This window comes from Seriola dumerili, unplaced genomic scaffold (genome assembly GCF_002260705.1).
Source record: "Seriola dumerili isolate Sdu_G_001 unplaced genomic scaffold, Sdu_1.0 BDQW01000116.1, whole genome shotgun sequence".
Taxonomy (NCBI): Eukaryota; Metazoa; Chordata; class Actinopteri; order Carangiformes; family Carangidae; genus Seriola; species Seriola dumerili.
In genome coordinates, this window is record NW_019174371.1 from 35,990 (window position 1) to 54,767 (window position 18,778).

At 42.0% G+C, this 18,778-nt stretch overlaps 1 protein-coding gene across 1 annotated transcript; it reads left to right on the forward strand.

Moving 5' to 3' along the window:
- Positions 1-1,980: 1,980 nt before the first annotated feature.
- Positions 1,981-12,494, forward strand: LOC111223837 (cysteine-rich secretory protein LCCL domain-containing 1-like). Its single transcript, XM_022748123.1, has 15 exons — positions 1,981-1,995; positions 2,709-3,020; positions 7,695-7,813; positions 8,776-8,908; positions 9,154-9,269; positions 9,492-9,592; positions 9,771-9,938; positions 10,046-10,106; positions 10,269-10,335; positions 10,492-10,622; positions 10,734-10,777; positions 10,887-10,959; positions 11,389-11,458; positions 12,005-12,138; positions 12,296-12,494. The coding sequence occupies exons 2-15, from the start codon at positions 2,754-2,756 to the stop codon at positions 12,345-12,347; spliced, it is 1,536 nt and encodes a 511-aa protein (XP_022603844.1). The 5' UTR covers positions 1,981-1,995; positions 2,709-2,753; the 3' UTR covers positions 12,348-12,494.
- Positions 12,495-18,778: the final 6,284 nt, after the last annotated feature.

Sequence of the window (18,778 nt, forward strand, 5' to 3'; positions counted from 1 at the left end):
GAGACTGTTATAACTAAAGTTATTATTATTACCAGTTTTACAAATAATCATCAGAATCAGAAAACTGTATTGATCACCAGGGGGAAATTATTTTACGTTACAGTTGCTCCCTCAGGAACGGAAATGTAACAGTAAATAATAAGAAGTAAGATTATAAAGATAAAGATAAAATATAAAGATATAAAAGTATGTCCATATACTATTATATACAAATGGAAATATGTAAGGAAATGTGCCACTGCTATTGAAAGGTGATAGTTAAAATATAAGGTTAAAATAAAACTGATGAATTGATTAGATGATCAACTGAAAAATCATCAGACAAAACACGAATTTTAAAGATGTCATCTTGCAAATCCTGATAATTTTCTTATAATTTAGAGCCTAAATGAATCACACAGAGCTACATATAGAGAAAATATATGGCAAACCAATTGTAAATAACATTTACATAAAGTCATTTTCAATTAGTTTACGACTCCCTCGACAGAATGACCATGTAGATAAGACAGCTGTGCTGCGGTTTGTGTCTAATTTTATATTTCTCTCTCTGCTGTGGCTGTGTTTTTATGGAGGTATGTGTGTTCTGTTACGTCTTAATACAGATCTCTGTTAACTCTGGCATGGTAAGGAAGAAGTGCTAACTGATGAGTTTCTGTGAGAGCAGGTTAAATATACGTAAACACACTTATGCACGAGTCCCTACATGAAAGAGAGACTTGATTTCTGGTTGAAATGTGTCGTCTATGTTGCAGGCTGTGCATCATTTTCACTCATGTTGTACCTCCACTTCAGCCTGTTTGCATGTCTTATGCTGTGGCCCAGGTTCATTCATGTTTTTTGGGGGTTTTTCTTTTTAGCTTTTATTTGCAGTGTTTTTATATATTCTATATATGTCCCTTCATTTTGTCTTTTTACCTCAGTGACAGTTTAAAAGAAAGTTTCTTATTTGTTCTGATGGACAGTCAGAAAAGAGCAGAGGGAGGAAGCAGAGAGAGAGAGAGAGAGAGAGAGAGAGAGAACATGCACACACACACACACACACACATATACAGACACACAAATCCAACCCACAACCTTTCACAACTGTTCTAGTGTATGCAAAGGCAGATGAATCAGTGCTTTGTGGTCGTGTTGCAGGGGAGTACTGGCCACCCTGATGGCTGCTGCTGCTGCTGCTGCTGCTGCTGCTGCTTCCATTCTCACACACAGTCATAAAAAGCCTGACGTGATCTCAGACAAGTTCAGGAAGACACCACTCACACTCACAGATGCTCATAAATGGGATGTTTGATGCATTTGTGCAGAGAGTGCAAACAATTATTACTATATATTGGCTGTCTTTCTATTGTTTTTGCAAGCACATTGTAATTCATTTTAATCCATTCTATGCACATATGGTCTCTTAGCTCCTTGGACACTTACTCTGTAAAGACTTAAGACTGTGGCCTATTTTAAAATACCAACACCTCGTTTTCCTGTCAAACAAGAAACCTGGAAACAGCGAAAAAGTGCAACACTGCTCTCATAACACCCACAAGTTTACCTTCACGTCACTTCTTGGTGCGTTCAGGTGCCTCCTTGAATAGATCAACCCTGGAGTGCCAACAGATCCCTGCCGGCCTGTGCGTGTGTTGCTCTGGGAGGGGGTGGGAAGGTGGTGGTGGGGGGGTGAATTTGTGGAGGCGTGGTCCGCCGTGTTGCGCGTTGCTAAGCGTAAATTTGGCATATAAGCGCAAAATGAGCAGCAGTCCCACGCAGCCAGCAGCGCACTGCGGGACCTGAGGAATTCAACAGGTACCTATAGACATTTCTGAGCTCTCTGTCTCCCAGAGCGGATGTACAGTGTGAAGGAGAGCTGACTGCCTGCACTCATTATGTGTGATAGATGGAATTAATTGGACAACGATCGCTCTGCAATAAACTGAAGAGGTTTTGGCATCTGGAATATTTCACCTGGGAGATATTTTTGATCAGTTTTGGCGGAATCTAAAGGTGAACTTGCACCATACTTTATTATGTCACTTAGGAGTGTGTGTGTGTGTGTGTGTGTGTGTCTGTCTGTGTTTGCATGTAGTTTCTAGCAGCTTTTGTTTTGTCACTAAAATATTTTACAATATTGTCTGTTATGTGACTTTTTCTATAGTTTTAGTGTAAAAAAAAAAAAATCACCTAAGTATTTTAGTTACTGAAGGAATCCTTAAAAAGAAAATCTCAATGTTCATGTTTTTTTTTTTAAATAGAAATTAAAATGCTGCAAGCCTCCCTGCAGCGCATGTAGGCACATACAGTACAGTAACTCACGCATGCGCACTGAATATCACGCTCTGCAACATAACGTGTGAAAACTGAGTTTACACTAGTCCCACTGTGTGTAGTGATGCGGTGACCTGCGGATGCACTCGGGCTGCTGAGAGCTGTTAGACTTAACTGTTTGAAGTGAAGTCCCTCCATGATTACAGCATTATTAAACTGAGACAGATTGAAGCCGCCTTTTCTTTTTTAAAGATGCTCTAATGTAGGTAAGCTCGCTGAGAAGGGAGAAGATTAATGTGCACTCATGTAAATGTTTAGCTGGGATTTGCTTTTAATGAAAAGAACTAAAATAGATGCATGCAAGCTTTGTTTTCTCGTGCAGTCTGAAGTAATAAAGCAGGAATTTAAAACTCGAGCTTCTCTTAACTCAACATGCATTCTCTGTTCTGCAGGCAACAAAAAGTACCCTTCATTCTGCAGCAGTATTTTTCCTCGTCATGAAGAGTCCTCTTCCTTTCCTGGGCTGGGTTAGAGCGGCGAGCTTGTTCCTGTGCTTGACCCAGACCGTCCTGGCCATGGTCCTCACCAACTCCACGCGCCTGGAGTCCATCCTGGACAGGTACAGGGACAAGGATGAGGAGTGGTGGAGGGCAAGGCCGAGAGGGAAGAGGGCCATCAGCGAGGGCGACATGCACCTCATTCTGGACCTGCACAACAAGCTGCGTGGCCAGGTCCACCCTCCTGCCTCCAACATGGAGTACATGGTAAGTGCTGCGGACACTTCTATCAGAGTTTAAACTAACATTAGCAGCTATCTTTCCTGCTCTTTACTGGATTTGGGGAGGTTCATGCACCAGTGTTGCTCATTATGGCGTCACACTTTGGTCAGTCCAAGTATGTAAGCCAAGCATCCACACAGGGTTATGTTAGAACAATATTATTCCATTTTCCTGTGTCATGTAGGACTTACTGGCTGTAACTGCAATTCTTTGTTTCCACATTTGCTACATGGTGAGCATGCTAACTTTTTTTGCCAGGGAACTTTAGCCTGTTAGCACAATGTCATTTATGAAGCCACCAAGCGCATATTCAAGACCCTTTTACATGGTTCTTGTTTTAAAATATAAAATAAAGTAATTCGGGAAAAAAAAAAAAAATCAACCAGAGAGCGTTTTTCACCAAATAATAGAGCTAACGTTAGCTTAATCAGCTAGCCCTCTGACAAAAATCCATGGCCATCAGCTAAAAATAAAGAGACCCACAATATGAATTTTGAGTGGTAAATTTGCGTGATATATCTTATACCAGCTGCATATAGATTGTGCAAAGAGCACACACACAGAATGAATATAAAGATGGACGACATGACAAAACACCTTGAGTGCCCTCTGGTGGCTGGCCGCAGTATAGGTCATAAACCCCGCCCCCTCTCTATGTTAGCAACATCAAAGCGTACGCCATCGTTTCTGTCCTTTTTGGTAAGTGTTAATTTATATGATAAGTTTGGTTTTAATTAATTATTTGATGCTATAAAACATCGTGATTGACAGCTGTGATTGCGTCACAATTGGGACGCTCCACTCCCAGATCGCTACTGCGCAAACTCTGGCTCCAAATTACATCACCAGATGACATCACCAGTGCAAGACGGCAGCGCTCTTATATTTTGGGCTTCATTTTCGTACAGAGAGAGGAAGTGGAGATGCGTCGTCCATCTTTACATACAGACGTTGGTGAGGGGGTCATATATATATATATACATATATATTTATAATCAAGATCAGGAGAGTGTGTCATTGTGACTGCCTGCATACATATATCAATAGAATAGATCCGGCAGGGGTTCATATCAAGTGACCCAGGCCAAAGCCCTCTCATGTAGCTCTGTCAACTAAAGACAGCAGAGTAGGGAAGGAAAGACTTGCTCCTGCCTCCTGCCTGCCCGGCCTCGCTGACCCTGGCCCAGATCCAGCTTTCACCCCCACAGTGTTGTCCTGCCCTCTACCTCAACCACCCTGCCCTCCCTCCCTCCCTTCCTGCCCAGTGTCTCCTTACTATATCACTCCATTTCTCCTCCTGCTGACTCTTTTCTCTCTCTCTCTCTCCCCCCTCCTCTTTCACTCTCTCCTTTCTCCTCCTCTCTCCCCATCCGTCGCAGCTCACTCAAACCCTGGCCGAGGTCCATGTTATCTTTTATTTGATCCTCCACGCATCTCATTTCGGGTGCCGTAGCGGTGAATCTATTTCAAACATGTCAAGCCCCTGTCGTTTGAAGTGCGGGGCACAGTAGTGTAAATGTATGTTATGTACACTAATCCAGTGTTTCTTTAGCGAGGGATACTATTACTGATGATAATGATGTGGTGAGGCAGGGGACTGATGAGGGCCAAGTATTTGGTTTTCAGATTGCAGGATCTGGAGAGGCCGAAGGGGCTGCACCTCACTGCAGCTCTGACTCCCTGATTTCACACAAAAGCCATTCAGCAAATGCCTGTAGAGCACTGTTGCGTCCGTTAATCTAGAGCACGTCATTTCATGCCCAGCAGATCCTTTCCTGAGAAACAGAGACTCCCATAATCGCAACCACTTTCTACGCTGTATTGAATACGAATTACGAGCGTTTATGTGAACCGATTTTGCGTACTTTGAATTTCAAAAACAATGGCTACTTGTTTTCTACTACCTTGAGAACACGTCTTAAATCTACTGCTGTACGAATGCACATCTCGCACTTAGCTCTGGTGGTCCCTGGCAGATGGAGATGGCTGGAAACAGGTCTGTATTTGGGGAACTTAATGCTCTTTGGAATGCAAAAGCAGATTGGTAGTTGTTACCGTGACCTCCCTCCAAAGGCTGGTGGGCAGTCCATCTTCCCCTCTGCGGGATAATTGAGGGTGAAGAATAACAAGAACACGGGGAGAATAATGAGCTGGCAGAGATCACTGGTATCCGCTGTGGGTTGCTTCTCGCACTGTTTGTACTGAACAAATGAAAAAAAAAAGAAAAGGGGGAAGCATGAGCGAACAGTTCAGTCCCTGTACACTTTCTCACCTCCGCTCACCTTTTCTCTGTGTTTCTGTTTGTACTTTGTCGTCAAGTAAGAAGTGCTCGACGAATTTTCACTTTTGAAAAGTTGCAGAAATCATCAGAGACAGCTCCCCCTCCCTTTCTATGTCACAAAAGACAATCAAACACTTTGTTTGAAACATAAGTCAACATGAGTCATTGGAGAGATCATCTTCATAGTTCATAGAGATAAACACTGACTTTTGAGAAGAGAAGACAAAAAGAAGAAACGCAGTGTCAAAGTCGAACTTTTTACATTTCGCCAGGCAAAATGTGCAAGCACTCATTCTTGATAGATTACTTTCTAACATGAATGCAATAGTTCAACTGTTAAACCGGGAATACACCGACTGCGTGTTGTGGCGATTGTGAAACGTCTTGGTTTTCATTTCAGCGCCCATGTTGACGGGTTGGAGCACGTGCCTCGTGGCTGCGTCACGTGATCTAGAGATTCGGCATCTGGCTTATTTATTTACACAGTTAGACAGAGAAAAGACCTGTTGATGTCATATCGACATCATACCACCAACATTACATAAAATTAACACCTTTCACTGTAGTTTCCGTGTCTGTTACGCTGAATCTGAATATGATACAGACATGGAAAAATATAAATACGATATATTTTTTTAACCATTTTAGCAGCTGCATGTGGAGACAGTGACATTTTATCTCAAAAATAAACCAGCTACTAATTTATAATGAAAGAAATCCAACATTCGAGTAGCTATGTAGAAAGATAGATCCGGCAGTAGCAGTGACGCAGCCGCAACACAGCCGCAACGCACAAGTAACACCGGCAGATGTTAGACAGTTGAGATGGAGGATGAAGTGATTTATAGATCCATAATCTGCTGGGCAGTTTTTGATATTTGATAAGCCCTGAAATTCTTTGATCTGTTGCCCACAAGCCCCTTGCATTATTTTATGTTTATATGTTTGGTCCGAACGCCCAGTAAAGGTCACATCACTCTTATGTCCTGCAATTGTTCTTCCCCATTTCCTGTTCACTTAAACTGAAACCGACACAACGGACGAATTCGGACATGTTTCGGCTGCTTTGAGTTTTTCATCGACTGGCACTTTTCATTTGTCTGGTGAGGACAGTTTCCTTTTTCCATCGCCTGATGGTATCAGAACTGGTTCAACCCTATCCTTCAACTGAGGCCAAACGAGCGGAGAATAATTAAATGTGGAAAATTCCACCTAACGACTACTGCAAAAATGCGGTATCACATGGCAGGGCCTCAGTGTCGGTAGCTCAAGTCACAGCTGGATTGTGGCCGAACTAAGGAGTCAAAATATCACCTCTCCAACCAGGCCTGAAGAGTAAGCAGCACCACGGTGAATGGGCAACAGCGCAAACACTAAACACAGTGTGTCGGCCTTACCGAGCATATGGAACGCATTATGGTGGTCAATCGGCGCCGTTACAACGCCACACTTGAGCATTATCCCATTAGTTTTGACGTGTGATAGCCGTAATGCAACTAAACAGTACGCCAACAGCAGAGCACACTGCGCCTATTCTTCTACCTCCCCCGGCAGTAAATTTACTCTGCCGTAACATTTGGATTGCTCAGTCTTAAGCCCACGTTTCTGCTTTGTCCAAAACAAGGAGGTGTGTGAATAGTTTTCAGCTATTTTCACTTAAATTGAGTTCAGTTTAGTCATGTTTCTACGGTAAGGATGGCATCAAGCCTCCAAACAGAGACTCTCTGTTTTGCTTCTTTCTTTCTTTTTTTTCTTCTTCTTCTTCTCTTGCTTGTTTTATGAGACCAAAACTTACTGGAAACAAGCTATCAAACAACCACACAGAATAGTAACACAAAGCTGCAAGTTGCTGCGGTGGTGGTGATACCTCTCTGTTTCCCCCTTCGCTCTCATATACGTGTCTGTGTGGAAGAGAGTGAGTGTGTGTGTTTAATAGGAGAGGCCTAGTTTTGACTACACTGTGTTAAATTTGCGAGAGGCATGCACACAACCACAGCGCTTTAAGGTAAAGAGCAGCTTCATCTTTCAGGTTTACTTCGCCTCCAAGTATGTTTCAGATTAGTTTCAATGGAATTTAGTTTCTTCAAAGGGAATGAAGAGATATCTGTTAAAAAAAAAAAAAATGTAATGAGTAGTAATTAAAGCCACAACTATGGTAAGTGGCCACTTAAATCAGGAGGGTGATCAGGAGTGGAGTTTCAGGTCTGCAAACATCTGTTAAGAGACAAAGCTGCTCTGGACCTGGAGTCACAGAGAAAAACAAACCTTCAGAGCTTCCTGAGCCAAATAACTTTTTAACCAAGATCCTGTTGTGTGTGGTTCTCTGTGTGTGTGTGTGTGTGTGTGTGTGTGTGTGTGTGTGTGTGTGTGCTCCCCAGGTATGGGATTATGAGTTGGAGAGGAGCGCAGAGCACTGGGCACATACCTGCCAATGGGAACATGGACCGAGCCACATGTTGACACAGATAGGCCAAAACCTCGGAGCGCACTGGGGCAGGTGTGTATCTACAAATATTACCGTAGAGTGGAGAATATATGTATATGAAATATGTTTTTATTTTTCCTAACATCACAGCTGAGGCGCTGTTCTTTGTTTAAATGTTAAGTGTCATTAACGGTTTGTGGTTGTTGAATAAATATGGTTTAAATATGATTTTTTTTATTAGTTGCTTCCACTATTGTTGTTAATGATTAATTAAAATTTGTGGGGTGAATCTATCAATTCAAAGTTAGTGGCTCTAAGAGATTATATGAACTGAAGGAGGAGCTTTTTGCAGAAGGAGTCGCTCTGCAGACTGATTTACTGACAGTCCTACTTTAAAACAAGAAACCTTTATATAATGTCAATTTAAATGCCTGTGCTGTCTGGGGAGTGATTAGTTAAAATGGGTTATTTACATTTTGAGCATTATTCCGTCATTGCTGAGCATTAGCTCCATGTTTTTTAGTATTTAGTTCGGTCCTGTTGATAAAATCAGCAAAGTGGCAGCAGACTGACGCTGTGCCAGGAACAGACGTCTGTTCTCGGTTACAAGTCTAAGACGCATTTTTCCGCTAAAATACCAACAGCTCACTTTGTGCTGCCTCATTTGAATGACCCTCCCACGGGTGTACACCTGCGCACCCCGCACCCTCCGCGTTTTGCACCTGGATATCACACAGATGCACAAAGGGAATTTCAGGGCTGGGAAATTACCACACTGTGCAGCTTCAGAGGTCGTTGCGCCGCCGTGAAAATAGGATCCCATATCTGTAATTTAAAGCCACATGCACTGGCTACCATTATATTATTGTGACAGTTATTTCCTTATAGGAAGAAATCAACCAACAAATTAGATGTAACTGCATTTATGTCATGCCATGTCTTCAGCATATGTATTATATCATGATTTTTTTTGGTGACATAATTAAAAGATATATACATATACAGAGATTACAACACCTCCTCTGTCACTTTAGGGACCGTCCCCCAACCTACCACGTCCAGGCCTGGTATGATGAGGTGAGATACTACAGCTACCCCTACTCCCAGGAGTGTAACCCTCACTGCCCGTTCAGATGTTCTGGACCCGTGTGCACTCACTACACTCAGGTAAAAAGGCTTTTATATTTACATGTGTTTAAGGGGGGAAAAAAAGTGCCTTGGGGTTATCTTTCCTTTATTTAAAAAAAAAATTAATTGACTTTGAAAAACAACTGAATATATTGTTCTGATTTAGAGAGGGAACTGTGTTGCACTCAGGTATAATGTGTATTTCCACATACTAAAATCATGCCTCGTGTTCAATGTGAGAGGACGACTGGACGCTTCACTTTGTTTGTGTGTTTCAATTCCAGCTGGTGTGGGCTACTAGTAATCGTATTGGTTGTGCCATCAACGTGTGTTACAACATGAACGTGTGGGGAATGATCTGGGCCAAAGCTGTGTATCTGGTCTGCAACTACTCTCCTCCGTAAGTTTAGGACTCGTTTCAAAAAGCTGTGACGCCACTACCTTAAAAAAGATTAGATCATCGATTAAATCATTCACCAAACATACACATTTCAAACTTATCACTTCTTTGTGAGATTTCTGAAGAGACCTGTTAAAAACCAAAGCATCAAGATTCAGCCTCCACAACACAGAAGTTTTTCTTGGTCACGAAATAAAAATGAGGATGCGATTGTTATTTCAGGGGGAACTGGTGGGGTCATGCTCCATATAAATATGGGACGCCCTGCTCCGCCTGTCCAGCCAGCTACGCAGGAGGCTGCAGGGACAACCTCTGCTATAAAGGTGAGTTTGGGTGGAGACTTGAGGTCTTCAGCTCCTTAGCATCCTTTGCACCTTGACAAAAAATGACGGGAGATACTCCTGGTGTTAATCGAAGAGAACAGGTTTGCCCCACGTTCTGTTCGGTTCTCGTAAAAGTTTGGGTCAAAACGTCCAGCTAACGCGGTGTCCACGTTTCCAGACGGGGGTGTGGACAGACGTCCTCCTCCTGAGATCGAGGAGACCAACTACATTGAACCTGAACCCGAACCAGTGAGGGACAGAGATCCCCAGCCCAGGGCCCAGTCGCCAGACCCCTCCCCCAATGACAACCTGGACAGAAACCAGGCTGTCAGCACAGAGCAGATGTGTAAGCAGTGCTACTATCTCTGAATGGGACGATTAAGCATGTGTAACATTATTAGCATTATTAGCATTAGCACATTATTTGTAAAAAGCTCTTGTTTGTTATTTTAGGTCAACAGGTCGAGTGTGACACTAAACTGAGGGATCAATGCAAGGGAACAACCTGTAACAGGTAAATGCTGATGAACAGACCGACACTGATGAACATCACATAATCGATGAAAATTATTTTACAGCACATGCAAGTAATATTTGTTGTACAGCATCAGATAAATGATCATTTCCAGAAAAAAAAAAACGTTATACTTTACATCATTGTTGTTTCTGTCTGTAGATATGAGTGTCCGCCCGGCTGCCTTGACAGGGCTGGAAAAGTGGTTGGGACTGGACATTATGACATGGTAAATAATCACTAACAACAGCTCTGTGTTTATTATATTATATGATATCCTACAGGACAACGAGAGCCTAGAAAAATAAGCTACTGTAAATGTTATGGCGACAGAATGTGTGTGCTTACGTTTTTACATACGTATCAACTGATGCCTTCACTGCAGCAATCCAGTGTGTGTGGAGCTGCGTTACACTCTGGTGTTATTGACAACGATGGAGGATGGCTGGATGTGACCCGGCTGGGCAGGAAGCAACAATTCACCAAATCATACAAGAATGGTATTCAGTCAATTGGGTATGAAGCAGTCTTTGTATTTAGTTTTTAATCCAGTCTAGATATATAGTGTAGTGACTCCCTTTATAGGGGGTGTGGTGTTCAACTAATGATGCACAATTAATTTCACAGGAAAAACAGAAGTGCAAATTCCTTCAAAGTAGAGTCAGTGCCTGGTAAGACGCAGACAATCACTTCTTACTGTAAAAGATACAAATGTGATGTAAACCACGTACAGAAACTCTGTGGGGTCATTTTGCTGTGCTTTCCTTTTTCTCCTCCCAGTCAAGGCTGTAAGATGCGATACCACCGTGGCACTTTTCTGCCCCTTCAAGAAACCTCTACGACACTGTCCCAGGTAACGTTCTGCTGCGACGGCCGGAGCTTTTGTGTCGACTGAAAACATCTCCGTGTTTTAAATGAAACCGCAGTCGGCTGAGACAATGACCTCGCAGTAATAAGAGGCGTATGTCACCTTCCAAAGTCAAAGTAAAGCAGCAACACTAGCTTATAGCAAGAGTCAGCTAAGATACTCTCAGCTATCCTGCTAACCTTTCAGCATCATCGGTGAAGGAACGTTTGCATTTTCAGATTTTCAGATTTGCCGTGTAAAGTTATAGGTAGCAAAGCAGGAAGGAGCGCTTTTATAAAATCTTTATATCCAAGACATCTGACATGCTCTGAAAATCTGACTTCATCAATATCATGCAGATCAAACATATTTTAATTCCTGAGACTGCACTGAAAATATCTGCCGACCTGACCTGAGCTCTGTTTTTGTCTTCAGGTTGTATTGTCCCAGGAACTGTTTGCGTGACGGTCGAGCCCGAGTCATCGGGACAAAGTTTTACTCAGACGTGAGTTTCTGCATCGTTGTCATGAACTGATCATTACATAAGTAAAGCACAGGTGTAATTAACACCAGTAGTGATGGCTTGATTCCATTTAAGTGCCCATACATACTGTACATGTCTACCTCATACAACCCCACGTCAAGTAACCTGAACTATCACCTTAATTTAACTTTTTATTTTTACTGGCCTACACGTCCTTTTTCAGACATTTCGACTTGTAGTTGCAGGAAACGGACCGGTGTAACTAATAACACTAATTCAGCCAGCATGGGAAATACCAGGGTCTTTATCAAGATTAGTTACACCTGTGCATTTTCATCTTAAAGGCTTTAGCTTGAAGGAGCTATTTGTTAGTTTTGCTCTTGCTACATAGCCAACGTTTGCATTAACGTCTCTCAACGTGTCTCCAGCTGTGGAAAGCAAACACCAGTGTGAACCACTGTCTCTCTCGCGTCTTTTCTTCTACTGAAGTTAGCATGCTAACCACCTAGCCCCGACCCGTCTCGTCACTCTCCATTAGCGACTCACTGTAGCCTCCGTTTCATCCAGAAATCCAGTATCTGCAGAGCGGCCATTCACGCTGGAGTGATCCAGAATGAGTCCGGGGGTTACCTGGATGTGATGCCGGTGGACAAAAGGAGGCAGTACGGTGGCAGTTACCAGAACGGCATCACTTCAGAGAGGTATGATTAAAAATATTTACAAGAATAATTATGCATGCAATTAAATGGATAAGTTGAATTCCCGTCTGTGATTACCTTGGTCGAATTTTAGTGATTTAGCGTTTAAGGTCCAATTCAAATACATATTTATATCAAAATGTGTCATTGCTTCTTCCAGCCTAGTGAACCCAACAGGAGGGAAAGCCTTCAGAGTGTTTGCAGTCATCTGAAAAACCGCTCTCGAGGGGCAGAGCACCGTTAAAACATGGCCACTTCACATCCAGCAGACCCACTCATTATCATCTCACGATCTGTAATTACATTCACTCCTACAGTAAATAATTCAGCTGCTCAGCCTCTTGACACCGAGAGCGCAACGCGACTTTTATATTAAGGCTTCCCTTTTGAAGTTTGGTTGTGATTCCAAGAATAGCTTAGCAAGGGATGTTTGGTGAGCGATGATCTTGGATGTCTCTGGCCTTACGTCTGTCCATAGCTGACCATAATAATCACATTGGGGCTACCTTTGCTGACATGATATCATGACATCATGTTTTCTAACACTTAAAACACTTGAATATACTGTACGCCACCAGATTTAGCACCACTCCAGCTGCCTGCCCAATGTGGGTTTGTTTAATGTCCTAATAGTTTGTGTATAGTTTATTAAATCATGCTTTTGTGCTTGTGCATACTTTTTTTTTTTTTTTTTTTTAATTTTTTAAATAGCTTTTAAGATAAATCAGGTCATTCACGCAAGGAGAAATATTTTATTTTATGTATTTAACTCCTGTTAAGTCTGGTCTGTGCCTCCCTATATCCTCCCTTTTCGTCACCGTGGTAACACACAGCATAAGCAACAAAGCAGGCAGTCAAATACAGATTGTATATTTCTGTACATAATAATGTTGTAAATAATGCTGAACACTATGCATGTATATGAAATGCTTGCTACCGTTGCCTTTTTCATTTATATTTCTAACACACTAAAAGCCACACAAATTCAAAAAAATAGAAGGTGGTGAAACAGCTTCTGCATGCAAAACATATATTTATCACTCAAGATTTTAATTTTTATAAAGGACAAATTCCATCATAATTTCAATATATTCATATGTTTGTAAATATTGTGTATGTAACATATTGTTTTATTTTATGCTGCATTTCCCAGCTTTTGTTTATAGGATTATATAAATGGACCCTGGCTGGCCAGGAATGTGCATGGCAGAATCATAATTAAAATACTTGGATATGAAAATTCAAATGTTTCTTATTTTTTATTTTTTTTCGCTATTTCTCATTGTATTAAAGAGTCTGTGTCATAAAATCAATAAACTATATTCTCCTGCTGAGGATTAACGTCTCAGAAAAGTTACAGGTTGGACTACATTTCTCTTGTTTTCAGTTTTTGCAGGTATGTGGTTGAGCGGACAAAGATTTCACCAATGTCTCAAATTCAGCTGCAGATCAAACTTACAAGTGAAATTTCTTTCTAGAAAGTTGTGGGTGTTTCCAGGAACCGTGGGGAACACAGAGGAAGAGAAATCTGTCCGTGTCAGGTCCAGGGAAGAGATGTTATCTACGAGTTGGCTTTTTACGCTTAAAGTAACGGGGGAAAATAAAAATAGTTGTCAGTTCAGCCAAAACAGTAGACGTCATTACAGTTTACCAACTGAACTTAACACAGAAACTATTCATGTTTATGAATAGTTGTCAATCCAACGTACGATTTGATGCCGAAAAAATAAAAACTCAGTTCAAGGATCAGAACATTTTGAGAATAAAGAAGTCTCAGCAATAGCAATTTTTACCTCACATTGTATGAATCAACGTGATACTTCAAGGTGTTAGAGCATGATCCTGTCATCTTTTATATCACATCCCCTTTTTTTTCTTTTTTTAAGAGCAAACCAAGTTTAATCTCCGTTCTGTGGGTCCTGCTTTTTAAAGTGCTCAGACCCACTCGCTGCGCCACTGGCTGGATAAACAAAGACCAACTTTGTGTTTTGTTTATCTCAATCTCTCAGCTTCCCAGGATGCATTTCCGCTCCTTCCTCTGGACGGGCACAGATGTGTTGAGGCGCCAGTCCCAGTCCCCATCAGTCACACACACACACACACACACACACACACATACATAGGAAGGTGTACATGGAGGCACACGTTAACATAAGGCAGACACACAGAGACACACTCACTTTTACTTTGCAGAACCTTTAAAGAAGGTTTTTGTAAGTGTTGCTATCGCTACATAGCTACTTAATGAGTCGAGAAGAAACGTTGCAAGTTCAGCATCGAACTTCATTCCTTCACTCACCAAGATCTGTCTCCAGCAGTGGAAACCAAACCCTATTTCTATCACTTCTTTTCTTCTAAGTTAGCATTCCACCCAGCTAGCGCGTCTGTCTGTCTTGTCACTTTCCGATACCGAGTCACTGAGGAGATACCGAGTCACTGAGGTGTCCAGTCTGCTCAGAGGACGTATTGTAACCTCTTTTATTGCAAAAGCTCAAGACTTTCTGATAGCGACTCACTGTAGCCTCCGATCTGCCCTGAAGACGTAGTGCTGCAGCGTATTACAACCTCTTGTCTTGTAAACGCAACAATGGCCGAAGCTCTTGTCACGCGACAATCAGCACCACAAGCTCCCAGTAAGAAAACTTACAAATAGCCCTATTAAACGGAGAAGTACACAAAAATTGTGAACATATTACGGATACTTGAGTTTTGACATCTTCTGAAACAGGATTTAAACAACAGAACACAGAAACATCGACAACAAAATCAACTGAAAAATGCCAGTATTGGTGAACGGCCCAGTCCAATGGTCACAGGAGATAGGTTACCCCCTTTTTCCTGAATGTATCTCACATAAAGCAGCTATGAGCCAAGATTATATATGCTCACTGGGTTTGGGCCAGTTCTCTTGGAGAAAAGAGGCGAGCATCGCAGCGCTGTCAAAATTCACACGGCCTTGTTGCAGAGGCGGCCATTGGCACGGGACTCCCGTGAACTCCTGCTGGTCAGTTAGACCGGCCTGTCAGTCAGAAAACAGCCAGTCAAACAGCAGTGGTATCCAAACATCAAGTGGAGGCAGGCAACGCTCCATCAGCATGACGCTCAGTCCGTCAGTCGTAACGCCATCTTGTCAGACAAATAGCCACTCACTTCGCCGAGCCGTCCACTGCAGCAGAGAAACAGGCTTCTCAGTGAAGCTGAGGCTTTAGCATGGGTGTTCACAAATCTAGTTTCTCACCTAAAGTAATAATTCAGTGTTTGATGATGTGTGTTAAGTCGCTTTCTTGCTGAGCGTTAGATGAGAAATTGATACCGCTCTAATATCTGTCAATTAAATACGAAGTTGGAGCCGGAAGATTGTTCGATTTACTTAAGTAGAGGGGGGAAATAACTAGCCTTGCTCCGGTCAAAAAATAACTAAATAAATGAAAATCGACTCGACCAGCACCTCTAAAGTTCACTTATTGCCAAGTTACATCACGTTTGTTTAATCTGTACAAAAATAAAACGGTTTTACGAGCGTTTGTGTGCTGGATTCATTCTTAGATGGATTCTCGGTAGAAATTTATACTTTACAATATACTAAAAAGTCCCTATAAGAACAAACAAAGTTCTATCCACCTCCATTGTGACTGGGCGGAGCCAGACACCTGGTCAATAAAAACCCAACTAGGTGAGTGAGACAACATATTTTTTTTAAATAATTTGGATGAACTGATGCAAATACAATCACAGAGAGGAAAAACCCTGAAAGTTCAGTCTTGAGCACAGAAGCAAATAGTCTGTTTCTGAAGAGGACCCTCCTACACAGAAGCCAGGTTTTTCATCCGAAAGAAATTAAACATATTTCTGATAAAAAAGCAAGTGTGTTTCCATCCACTGCTCTTATGGAAGTAACAAATGGTGGCTTTAACTTTCGAGTGGAGAGCCATTAAACTGTTGCAAAGGAAGGAGATGATGTTATTAAAAAAAAAAAAGCTTCAGTCAAACCTCAGACAAAAGAAATTAGGCAACTTGGAAATGCACAGAAAAACAGGAGGAAACTCTAGTTAACTCTCCTAACTCGCTAGTTAGAGAATTATATTCAGCACCATAAGCTCTCTGCTCGTACGCCCCCCGATCAATGCAAGACAAACATTATCAACCAACGCATAACAACCAAAATGTCTCGCTGCGCTCTGCGAAACATGGCGGAGTATGCAGTATTTAAAGTGGCCCAGGTGCACTGCTAGGAATTCAGCCCCCCACCTACCCCCCCGACAAGGAGGGGAACTTGGCCCCTTGACCTTGATGTGTTGAACTCAGCACAGTATAACCTGGCATCTTTGAGAGGGCCCCCGCCGAGTTCAAGGACGCGCTCTCCCCCTCCGTGAGCCACACTTCTCAGCAAGCCGCTGCATACATCGGATGCCTCAGTAAATTTGCATCAGGGCCAAAAAAGCCTCCGAAAAGGTTCACTCTCAAACCAAACTAAACTGAGTCACCCTACTTTGCTTCTATATTTTGCACTTACAGTCATAACTGTCATCTCATGATCCTTTAAATAAAACTAGTTACAGGCCCAGAACACTTAATCCATAACATTTAGCTGTAAAGGAAAGTATGAGTCTTTTCATAGCCGATGAATAAATAGTCGCGGCTGGTATTTGTGTAAGTCTAACAACACACTGCTGTGTTGCCAGTTTTAGCGATAAAACCTTTTTGATTGTGTGTGTTGGTCAGAAAAATACAGAAACGTCAAATGAACGTAGCAATTATGAGGGTTTTTGAGATATGTTTGAAATTCGGACGCAGCTGGCCGTGCCTGAAACACACAGGTGTGCGTGCATATGTGTGTTTGTGTATGCACACACCTCCACAGTGTGTAGTCGTGCATGTGTCAGGGATGTGTAGAAGTGAGGCACTTTTTTTTCTATATATAAATCATGCAATCACTCTCCATGCTTTATAGCCGGCTCCCTCAGGCGGTTAACTCCCGGGCGGACACACACCGTGCATGTGGGCTAACAATCACTGCAGACAGGATGAGAAATAATGTCTCTGTATGTTGTGTGTGTGTGTGTGTGTGTGTGTGTGTGTGTGTGTGTGTGTGTGTGTGTGCTGGTGTCTGAGTGTGTGGTTGGACTTCCTCCTCTCAGCCCTCCGCCACTCATAGATTTAGACGTCGTTATTATTTTAACATAGTTAGCAGCTGCGTTTTGGGGTGGCGAAACACGGTAATCATCTCCCCATTGCTGGGTTTTCTGTCGGTTGAGGGGTATTTATAACTGCGGACCGTTTCGCTCGACTTTCTCATGACACAACACAGAAGCTTCTCAAAGTCACAGAATCATATTTGGTTTAATCCAAGGTCAATGTGACCTAATAGAATTATGTGGAATTACTCAGTCTGTTTGTTTTACTAAATATAGGTTTTTAAAAAAGTCACCAGTTTATTCAGACCATGTGAAGAAAGAGACACTATTTAAGACTCTTATTCACAAACCAAATTAAAGGTTGTTACCATAGATACCATACGTACATATTTAAAGGAATATACATGAGAAAATCAGGTCTGTGTGTGGGTTTAATTACAATGAATGACATTCTTTGGCTGATGTCAGGCGTCCATACTTGTTTTATTCCGTCATAATTACAACATGGAGGTTGAAAAACACAAACACATTATATCTCGTTTTCTTAATCCATACAAAATTTTTTTTTAAATTGAAATGTAAAAACCACGTCTGGAGACCCCTGCTGCTTGCTCCAGGTTGACGGGTGAAAGAGCCGAGAGTATCAAGACAGTCAGAGGAGGAAACATCAGAGAGACTCAGACTCAGGAGTTTATTGTGACCGAAATCAGCTGCTAGAAAAACATTTCAGAACGTGTAAACGTAGTTATTTCTTTACGCTGTTTGTTAGCTTGTAACTGGCAGTGGCTGACACTGTGTTAGCAGGTTGTGCTAATGCTAACTCTCGCTCTCTGCACTGACAAGGTTTCAGGTTTATTTAGCCCCGCCTCCCGTCCCTAAAAGTTGACAGGATTTGTTCTTTAGGTTTGTGACGTATGAAACCCTGAATCTGTTTTTAAGAGTCACTGGTTCACTGCGGTTCAAGGTGGAAACACTCGTTCATGATTATAGTATTATACAAAGAACATCACACAGATGTTAACAAGGTCAAACACTTGATTTTCATTGGAGGGTCTTTCGAGTTATTTTCCAAACAATCTGCTATATGTTATATTTGACCTTTGCCACTATATTATCTACATCCGTGTAAAGTATTTTGAGCCACCTGTGATTATGCACTTTAAAAAAAAAAAAAAGTACTTACTTTAGTTAAATTAGTATCCAAAACACCAGAGGTGTTTTCGTTTTTGCACCTACAGGAGGTACCAGTAGCAAACAAGGTTACTGCCAACGCTGCGCCCACGCTGCCAGAAAGCGAGCGGGGGACTCACAGGTGACAGAAATATATCCGAGACAGATACCTCACTCATTCATACTGCTTCCACTCTAAGCAAACACTTTCTATAGGCCTGTGACCCGTGCAGGGTGACGGCTCAAAGAAGCTTCTCCTGCCCCTCCTGTCTTTCCGGCCCCTGGTCGTGATTCTTACAGTCCTTAGATATTTTATTTTATTTTATTTATCTTCCACC

Excerpts from the sequence above, each read along its gene's own strand:
- LOC111223837 (XM_022748123.1), top strand. The coding sequence starts at position 2,754 with ATGAAGAGTCCTCTTCCTTTCCTGGGCTGGGTTAGAGCGGCGAGCTTG. Across the intron at positions 7,814-8,775 it reads CTCGGAGCGCACTGGGGCAG|GGACCGTCCCCCAACCTACC; the intron begins GTGTGTATCTAC and ends CTGTCACTTTAG. Across the intron at positions 9,939-10,045 it reads TGTCAGCACAGAGCAGATGT|GTCAACAGGTCGAGTGTGAC; the intron begins GTAAGCAGTGCT and ends TTGTTATTTTAG.